Source organism: Cyprinodon tularosa, unplaced genomic scaffold (assembly GCF_016077235.1).
Source record: "Cyprinodon tularosa strain WSP-4 unplaced genomic scaffold, ASM1607723v1 ctg249, whole genome shotgun sequence".
Lineage (NCBI taxonomy): Eukaryota > Metazoa > Chordata > Actinopteri > Cyprinodontiformes > Cyprinodontidae > Cyprinodon > Cyprinodon tularosa.
Genome location: NW_024038924.1, coordinates 1,522,101 through 1,531,939, shown reverse-complemented (window position 1 = coordinate 1,531,939; position 9,839 = coordinate 1,522,101). Strand labels below are relative to the sequence as shown.

The 9,839-nt window shown below is 40.1% G+C and overlaps 1 protein-coding gene across 1 annotated transcript; it reads right to left on the bottom strand.

The window, feature by feature from the left end:
• Positions 1-1,310: 1,310 nt before the first annotated feature.
• Positions 1,311-9,429, bottom strand: rnf215 (ring finger protein 215). Its single transcript, XM_038288128.1, has 10 exons — positions 9,106-9,429; positions 6,767-6,922; positions 5,831-5,902; positions 5,582-5,667; positions 4,175-4,229; positions 3,968-4,072; positions 3,662-3,778; positions 2,943-3,086; positions 2,751-2,853; positions 1,311-2,659 (listed from the first exon to the last, which is right to left on the bottom strand). The coding sequence occupies exons 1-10, from the start codon at positions 9,340-9,342 to the stop codon at positions 2,637-2,639; spliced, it is 1,098 nt and encodes a 365-aa protein (XP_038144056.1). The 5' UTR covers positions 9,343-9,429; the 3' UTR covers positions 1,311-2,636.
• Positions 9,430-9,839: the final 410 nt, after the last annotated feature.

The following is a 9,839-nucleotide window of genomic DNA, read 5'->3' as shown; positions in this document are numbered from 1 at the left end:
TTCTAGTTTGACTCGTTTGTGAAACAAGGCATGTATTAAAAAAAAAAAGTCTTTGTAGTGAATTCTTCTACAGCAGGTGAAATCAGAGTTTAGAGTCCTGCTAAACTTTGGACAAATCAGACCCTGCTAAATTATACCACCCTGCATGAAACACATTGATCCCATCAAGCATAAAGTGCCTGCCTGGTTAAAATGCAGCTTTTAGGAAGACTGTAAGCAGTGAACAGATGAAGAACCTCTGTATTCCACTGTTCAGGGAGCAGAAACCTCCCTGGACTGATTATTAGCGCTTTTAATTTAAGTGGATATTTGGTCAAATATCTGGCAAATATCTGCATATAAATATCACCAACAGGGGGCGTGCATAACTATATCAATGTCTCCTTACTGCACAGACTTTAACTCCTAAAGTTTACAGTGATGAGCAAGAATCTTCAGCCTGAAGTGATGCGTTCAGACACTGACACTCCTTAAAAACTTTTCAAATTCTTTGGATTTTAACTGATGTTTCAGCTTCTTAACATAATTTTTTTTAAATATTTTAAATTCTTTTTGAATCTATGTAAAAGCAGTTAACAATACAGACCCATAGGGATTGTAATTTTTTCTTCCCAATTGCTTTTGGACATTTTTGGGCTAATTTTCAGAGCCTTTTCAGCTTCATCCCAGCGCTTATGCTGTGTTGCACAATGATGCTGTTATCTACTCTACATAGTTCCAAATAACAGATTTTAAAGGTAAACTGCATATCGTATTAAGATGCAGATTTTCTGCCTACAGCGTCACCTTAGTGGTCTTAAAACGCCTATTTACCTGTCAGTTTATTCTTCTAAAAATTTACCTCAGAGAAAGCAAATTCTTTTTCCTGCTGCTAAAATCCCTCCTTAGGTTGTTAAGCATTTGATCAGTGATAAAATACGTGAAAATGTCAAAGTTAAAAGAATAAATATAAAAATATGTTAATTTTTAAGAATTACAATTTAATATTAAATAAGTAGTGGTTGAAGGCTGTCAGGCAGCGATTGACCGCATGTCTTTCATCTCAACAAAAAGGAGAACTCTGTTTCACATCTTATGGTCTGTGTTCCCTCCATCCAACATTAGTCCATCCAGAAGTAACTGTTACCAACACCACTAACAGTCCATACTAACTTATTTGGGCCTTTTTTTTTTTTCCAGAGTGGAATGAGCAGACAACCAGATAGAAATATTTTGTATGTTATAATCCAAATGGGGTCAAAATTATGCTGTTCAGAAAGGCTGAGATAGTAGAACCCAAAGGAAAGTTTGGATAAATGTATAGCAGGTCACACTTGGTCTGTATTTTTTATTTTTTTTTGAGCCGTAAACAAGCTTCATGCCATTAACTGGACTTTCAAACAAACTTCACCCATCATTAAAGTATTACCGAGCCTGCTTCCTGGAAGCTGTCTTCATGTGTCAGCCAAGATTATCTAGCTGATGATTAGAGATGAATTTAAAGGTGTTTCTTTTTCAATCCACCAACCTTTTGCAATGCAAGAGGACCACCAAGAGCAAGAAAGTACCATAGCATGACGTGACCCCCACCATGCTTCAAAGTTGCTACAGTTCTCACAGGTTGGAAACCCATCCACCAGCTCCTCCTTTCACATTTATTGTTGAGGTGAAGCTTATGTCCTGAACCTTTCATCTTGAGGTTGATTGAAAATAGCTTATTAGAAAGAATTTAATCTCATCTTGAACAGTTTGTTTTAAGGTGGCTATTTTCCAGGTGGAAACTGAGATGTGCTTCATCGTTGGTGGTGACACTAGAGTTCTCCTCTCGTTCTTAGTCTTTCCAGATCACCCTGATCAGGTTCCAAATAACTGATTGGGACAGTTTGTCTCATATTGTTTTAACCTAGAAATAATTAGTTTCTTCTATTGGGCACAGGTCCTATCAAAACTGCTTCCGCACAGAATTAATCAGGCCAACACTGAGCATATATGTGAAAAATTAGAATTCTTTTAGACTCTTTGGAAGATGGATTAGGAAACCAATCAATTTCTGTAATTTTTTCTTAAACTTGCTGACTGCACAATCTTTTTATGGGAGATTTAGCCCAAAATTAGTGACTTGTTCCAGTATGTTTAAGCAATATCAGTAAGTTAATCTTTTCACTCTGGAAGAAAGACGTTCCATGATGTATGTAAACATCTGAACAGAAGTGCTCATTTTAAAGTATGGAAGGGAAATAAAAAGCACACAAAGTCAAGGTGATAACAGAATCAAAGCAGCCAACTGGGTCACCCTGATCGCCCAGGTGTTAACGTCCGTTTAGGAGCTAAGGAGAACAGCAACAGTCTGTCCATGAAGCCAATAAACACACAAAGGTTTTCTGTTTGTACACATTAAATGTTCACCAGTCTGGACTGAAACGACTCACATGATCACTTCTGGAAATAATCCCCACGTTTTTAAAGTAACAGACATTCCCAGGGAGAGCACAACAGTATCATCACACTACTTCATGACACGGCTTTTCTACCGCCAGCTTGGATGAGGCCGATCAGCTGCTGCTTTAAGGTTGGATCTGCTGCCAGGCTGCGGAGCCGGAAGGAGGAAGAGTTAGGATGAGGTCAGTTTGGAGCGTATGCAGGAGGTGAAACGGCCGTTAACTGTCTCTGCAGACGCTGTCTGGAGACAGTTGGAGAGGAGGGGGAAAAAAACTTTTAAAGCAAAGAAACGGATAAGACTGCTGACTAACTGGGAAGCGGCGGGAGCTCACTGAGGATGCTGCGTTTGCACAGAGGGCAGGTGTGCTGCAGTAGCAGCCAGGGGTCGATGCAATCCCTGTGGTACTCATGTAGACACGGCAGCACCCGCAGACACTAGGGTCGTAAAATACAATAAAACAGCAGTAAAACATGTAATTGATCTGAAAGTAGACAAGGACACCTGGATACCAACAGCAACTCACCTGGTTGTTGTTGAACGGCTCCAGGCAGACGGCACAGTTCTCCGCCTCTGTCTGCTGGGCCGGGTCGCACCAGGGTTTGGGCCGACGGTATGTTTTGGTTTTCAGAGACGACATTTTCTTCAGAATGTCCTGCTTGGGAAGAAGCTGTAGGCAAAAACAGCAGAAGAAAAAACTAAATCACATTTAATATACAAACATTACATTACAGAGGAACTATATCTGAACACAGACCAATACACTAAAAATAATAAATTCAATGTTAAAAATTTTTAAACAGCCTCAAAGGTTTGATTGGGAGCTTTTATTTAGATTTCTTTTAAACAAGGCATGTTAATTATCAGCTGAAATAAAACTGGCAGACTATTAGCATCAAATCCCATAATGCCAATTTAGCCAAATCCTTCGTAGTCGTAGTTCATACAAGCTGGGGACCTCCAAGGTATTCTGCCAGTACTGCACAACAGGATAGACTGGAAGGAACTTTAATATCCCCAGACATCTTGTAAACACCACAGGCCTTTGTGTATTTATGTTCTTCCATCACGTTAACTGAGCTTCAACCTTCAAAATATTAATAATAATCAATTGAGGAGTTAAGCAGTGAAAATGGGTCAGTGTTGTTCCAACCACTCGAACTATTCTGCCTAATTCACCTCAGTCTGCAGCCAAACAGTAGAGGAACCATGGAGCAAGGATGTAACCAGATTAAATGCGAGTACCTCTGAGTTGTCGTTCAGCTGGTTGACCTGATACTGCCAGCGAGCCTGGACAATGACTCCGGTACAGAGGATCAGAGCCACCAGGAGGACGGTGTCCCACAGCTGCTGCAAGTACTTCTGGAACCCACAAGAAAAAACAAAAACGAAGAACATCTGAAACATTCTTCTCATATTTGCAAACAAATCCTCTGTCCTGTTTCACATAGAGATACCCAGGTTCCCTGAACCACCCTCAGACTGTGAATCAGACCACCGTTGTTATGGAAATGAAAGCAGGAGATGTTTGTGTTTGTCCCTCCTCCCCACCTGGACCTGAGAGTTGGTCTCTCCCGTGCAGATGACCCCCTGCCACTCTCCGTACACACCTCCCCTCGATCGGCCGCAGCTGGACCACAGGGTGAGCGTGGCTCCCTGCCAGAACACACAGCATCAGCCCGTGATCTGTTCACTCACCACTAGAGGGTGCCAAGCCAAGAACTGAGAAACACAGTCAGCCAGGAGGCTGAGGCTCACCAAGTTGTCCTGTAGGATCGTCTCATATGTGATTTTTGCCGTCGCCCGTAGACCCCTGCAATTAGAACAATAATAATAAATGAATCCTTGTTGGTCATACTACAGGTGTGAATGGAGACAGGAAGCATTGGCGACGCATGTGACTATTTAATGGATATTAAAAGTATAGTGGAGGATGTTCTTTTTCCGGGTGGATCATCAAAATAAGTGGTCCTCCCCCGTTGTCAATCATTCTGGTGATATGTTTATGTAGGGCCGTCCTACGTGCTCGTCCCCATTTTCTGTGGTGAGTCTATATGAGTGATGCAAACAGCAACTTTTAAACAGAGCGTACACAAGGAGAAATGGGCTTGTGCATGCTCTTGCACGCGTTTAGTAGTGCAAGAACCCTGTACCCGCTACAGGGTTCTGAATGTGCTTTTTTTTTTTTTTTTTTAAGCCGATTTATTCTAGTCCAAATTTAAGGAACCCTTCTTGGCCTGATGGGGGGTTGCAGAATGAAAAAACTCATTTAGCAGGATTAACAGATAAATTTGTGTCTCGTTTCAGTTTTCTACAATGGGATTGTGCCAAAACCAAACAAAGAGCATAAATACAACTCTTTGCATTTCTAAGGTTTGGCTTCTTAAGCATAAAAAAATCTTAATTCTCACCACATACGACCATAAGGAGCGATCACACTCTGTGTAAGAGGAAGAAGCATTTAGCAAGAATACTAAATGGTGTGAGATGGATCTTTATCCAAAAGTCTTTACTCCGAAGCCCTAAAATAAATTTTATACAAAAAACTGTCTTTAAAAGGCAGCTGATTAGTCCACCGATTCCACCTGTTCTGTAAAGGCCTCAGTATTTTATTTTTAGAAAACATTTAAGAGCAGACAGCATCAGTAGGACCAAGGAACACTGTTAGATAACTGAACAACATCTTGCATCATTACACGGCTGCTGTGGTGAGGCATGGTAGCAGCTGTATTATACTGTGGGGATGCAACAGCTGGTCAGAGTTGTTGGAAAGTAGAATTTTGGTAGAGAACCAAGCTCTATGTTTCTGGCAGGACAATCCCCACAAATGTGCAGATATAGCAACAAAGGAAACGTTTAGAACAAATCACCTTAATGTAGTAAAGTGGCCCAATCAAAGTCCAGGCCAGACAACTAAATAAAAATCTGGTAAGACTTGAAAACTGATCTTCACAGACTTTTATCTTTCCATTTAGATTAAAGATGAAATGTTTTCAAAAGATAATCTGGCAAAAATGTTAGTTTCTACCTTTGCAAAGCTGGTGTTGTAAAGTCCAAGGGTCATTATATTTTTTTTAAGACACTTTTATTTAAAAACATGACAGATATGCAGGACTGAGGCAAATTGAACCGGGCCGTTTCTGTAATAAAGAGACTTTTCTGTACCTTAGCAGAGCTCCAATCAGCTTGGTGACATTTTCCGATGTCTGGATCACTATGATGGGCTTGGAGAGAACCTGAGACAAATCCATCTAGAACACAAAGAGTCCGATTTTAAAAATATTTCAACTGAAACGAATCCGAAACAAACATGCAGGACGAAGGAAGCTGCAAAAAGTAGAAACGAAAACATCAGAGGAAGTCAGAACTAAAGTTGGGATAATTGGTTAGGGGTTCCTAAGGTTTTTTTTTTACCTCGCTGACTGTGTTCTGGTTGAGAGCCAAGATGATCAGTGCTGATGCTCCAAGGACCAAAGCTCGCTTCATCTTGTGCAAAAAAAAACAAAAAAAAGATTTTAACAGATCCGGTAAAAAGTAAACAATCCTCTAAAACTCCATGCGGAGTAACAACTGTGATTAAAGCTTAAAAAGGAGATGGTGTCAATGTGTGCAGCTGCTCATCTGTTTTTGTTGATGCTGGTTCTGAATCTGGTCATAAGATAAATGCATGTTTTCCTGGTTTATTATCTCTAAACATCTTGCTATAAACTAATGGTATTTTATCATGACAGACTTAAATGTGCATGAGCTTCTTTCAGGAAGTCTAACTCACTACGGCATCCCCCCGGGACATGATAAAGGAAGTAGATGGATAGTGAGACTGAACTTCCTGCTGACGCATGGTTACCGGCCATCAAATGGATGATTTATGAGAGCATTTACCTCAGAATCTGACACCACTGAGCTGGAATCAAGAACCAGCTCTTCTGGTAAATTATCGTGGATTTCCTCACCCTCCAAATTTTTCTTTGTGTCACTGAGACATGGTTCACTAGAGGTAAGGGACATTTTTTCAGACTTATGCCAGTGGATTGCTGCAAGGGAGAGAAGGTGAAACAACCACTACCGGTATGTAGAAAAATAACTTCAGTTTTTTTTTGTGAGAAAGAAATTTCCAGGTTTGAACTAACCTTGTTTTAAGTGAGCTGTACAAACTTGGTTTTCTGTTTTGTCTGGTGTTAAACCGCAGTGAGACCTAGTTTGACCTTGTTTGGTTGAATAGTTTTTTATTGTGTGTGTTTATGGTTTTGATTTATCTGCAGCACTTTTGTTTTTAGCCACTTTCTTGCGTTTAGGAGGTAAAAATAAGGCAAAGAGCCAAACCAAACTTTTCTTGAATTTAATTCCTACCTTATTGACCACTGCATCTGCAAACGACTCCTGGTTCCCAGTGGAGGCTTTGCTGTCATCCATCTCCATGGGTACAACCCCGATCCAAGGCTCCTGCTGGTTGCTGTTGTCCTCATCTCCTCCTCCGCTGCTTTGCTGCGTCTCATCATCTCGAACCTTGAGACAAAAACCCACACAATTTTGGTATCTGTCCTGCTTGAAAAAAATTCCAACAATGCTGAGACTTTGTATGGTTCCATTTTCTAAAAACCTGCTTTAACCCCTGCAGGGCTGGCGCATCATATCAAAGGCTGTCTAATGCACTGAACCAAAGTTGGGTTTTTTGGACTTTGAGAGGAAGCTGGAATAACCAGAGAGAACCAATGCATGCACTGAGATACCATCCAAACTCCAAAAAGAAAGTCTCCTAACTGGACTGCAAGGCAACAAAGCTAAAAACCTGCACCACAACACAGCTGATTGAGATTTCCTTTGCTTCAAATTATTAAAAAATACACCTTATAAATGCAAAAAGCTCTGCGTGTTCTACCTTTAAGTCAACGTAAACTTCTTATTTAAAAAAATATAAAAAAAATATGGAAAACCTCATTGTGAATCTCATCCATAATTCTGTTTCACTCTAAGGACTTGCTCTAAGGAGTTTTTTTTTACTTTCTATTTTTCATGTTCTCCCCATCAATATACACTTTTAAAGAAATCGCTTCAGAATCTTCGCAGAATGCTTGATCCTAGCTTGTTTACGGAAAGTTTAGTGGAAGGAAAAAGTGTGGTAGACAAGTAAATATGAACAGACCTATCAAAGACTTGAACTAAATCTTTTACATGCTTTTTATTTATTTATTTTTTAGCCACTCCTAAATAAGGGACAGTATAAGAAGTATCTTAGCCTTTTATTGGTCTTTGGTAACATTCTAATAGTGGAGAACCTACATTTCGGTTTCCATGAGCAATTGATCCAAAGGGCTGCAGCCAGAGTTTTTATGAAAATGAAAAAGAGAGATCATATCTCTCCTATCCTGGCTTCTCTTCATTGGCTTCCTGTTAAATCCAGAATAGAATTTAAAATCCTACTTATTACATATAAAGCCTCAAATGGCCAAGCTCCATCTTATATCAGAGATATAATTGTCCCTTATTTGCCTGACAGAGCACTTCGCTCTCAATCTGCAGGTTTACTAGTGGTCCATAGAATTAGTAAAAGTAGAATGGGAGGCAGATCTTTTAGTTATCAGGCTCCTCTCCCGTGGAACCAACTACCAGTTTTAGTCTGTGAGGCAGACAACCTGTCTACTTTTAAGGCAAGGCTTACAACTTTCCTTTTTGATAAAGCTTATAGTTAGAGTCCTCAGATTATCTTTAGCTATCTCTATAGTTATGCTGCTATTGGCTTAGACTGCTGGATGACATAGGGAACCCTTTCTCATCATTCTGCTTTGTTCCATCTCTATTCTCCCACTCTGCAGTATTTGTTAGTTCAACCTCTAAAATTATGCACTATCTCCTTTTTCTCATAGTAGCTTCATCTTGTCTGTTCCTGTTTGGCTGTGACTCCATCCTGGAGAAAAATATCAGCTGTGCTGCTGCCATGTTGGGGTTTGGCCTGTTTTTCATTGCAGTCCAGTTTCTCTGACTGTGACTAACTGTATGGGATCTCTTTCATCCTCTGACGTGGGAGCTAGCTTGAAGCTCGTCTGCCTGGCTGTGTATTTACCTGGACGGGGCCGCCAGCAGAACTGGTTGAAATTTGTCTTTTGTATCTCTGCTTCTTTCTCTATGTCTGCTTCTGTCTCCTTGAACCCCAATCGGCCTCTGCAGATGGCAGCTCACGCTGAGCCTGATTCTGCTGGAGGTTTCTTCCTTTTAAAAGGGAGTTTTTCCTTTCCACTGTCGCTACAAGCATGCTTGGTGTGAGGTGTGCTTTTGAGTCAATGAAGCTTTGTACCAGTCTTACTGTATGACCTGCTTGAATTGACTCTGTATAGTGCCTTGAGATGACATTTTTGTGATTTATATAAATAAACTGAATTGAAATGAGTTGGTATTAATCATAAAACTTAACTACCCTTTCTGATGAATTGATATATGAACTTCTCTTAGTTATAAAAGCAACTTATAGACATCCTGAATTTATTGAGCCTTGCTTGTATTAATTGCTTGTTTATTTACATGTACTATATTACCAATTCCACAGGAGAAAAACGCAATTATTATATATGACAAATAAAAACAAATGGTAATAATAAGGAAAACGATTAATCTGTGTACCCTGGTTAGATGCACTTGCAGATCTAAGGATGTGTCATCCAAATAAAAATATAAAAAATGACAGGAAGTCTCACCAACACCAGGTTCCCTTCCAGCTCCTCGTTTCGGCTTTCTGAGCTCCTGCTGCCTCTGCCGGACTCCACCACCTCCCCCCGGAGAAGGGCGCTTGCAGCGGGCTGCTGCTCCAGGAAAACCTCCACCAAAGCAAGCTGATCTGCGGCCACCAGCAGCCCGGGCCACCGCAGCAGCAGCAGGAGGAGGAGGAGAAGCTGTGAAGGCAACCAAAGACAACACCGGCAAACCGAAACCATGGCAACTCCCCCCCCAAAAAACAGCAGGAAGCAACGATTAATGTATGAAACTCATCAGCTATCAGGCATTATGTCAGTAATCCTGTAGCCGATCGCAGGCTTCTGATGTAAACAGGAAAAATTTGAAACTTCCGGCTGCAAACGAAAGAGGGGAGGGTTATTATCTTGTGTAACAGATTACCAGAGATCAACGGCAGGTTTGTAGAAAAAATGGTTTATATAAAAAAATGTACATACCCATTTAAAGCGAATGTTTCTATATATATAAAAAATGTCTTTAAAATAAAAAAATCTTTTTGTTTGTTTGTTGCGAAACGTGTTTTCATAATAAAATTGATGGCGATGACGCGTTTAACGTCAAAGAGAAATGTAAAATAAAGATAGTAATCTGAATACTTTTCCTTCTTGGTTTTAAAGCCCCAGTTCATTTAACGAAAAAAAACTGCTTAAAAAGGATCAAATAAATAAATATAAATTAATATACATAGATAAATACA

Coding starts and splice junctions, on each gene's coding strand:
- rnf215 (XM_038288128.1), bottom strand. CDS start 9,342: ATGGTTTCGGTTTGCCGGTGTTGTCTTTGGTTGCCTTCACAGCTTCTC. Junction 4,230..5,581: donor CTGATTGGAGCTCTGCTAAG/GTACAGAAAAGT, acceptor TTCTAATTGCAG/GGGTCTACGGGCGACGGCAA. Junction 3,779..3,967: donor AGACCAACTCTCAGGTCCAG/GTGGGGAGGAGG, acceptor TGTGGGTTCCAG/AAGTACTTGCAGCAGCTGTG.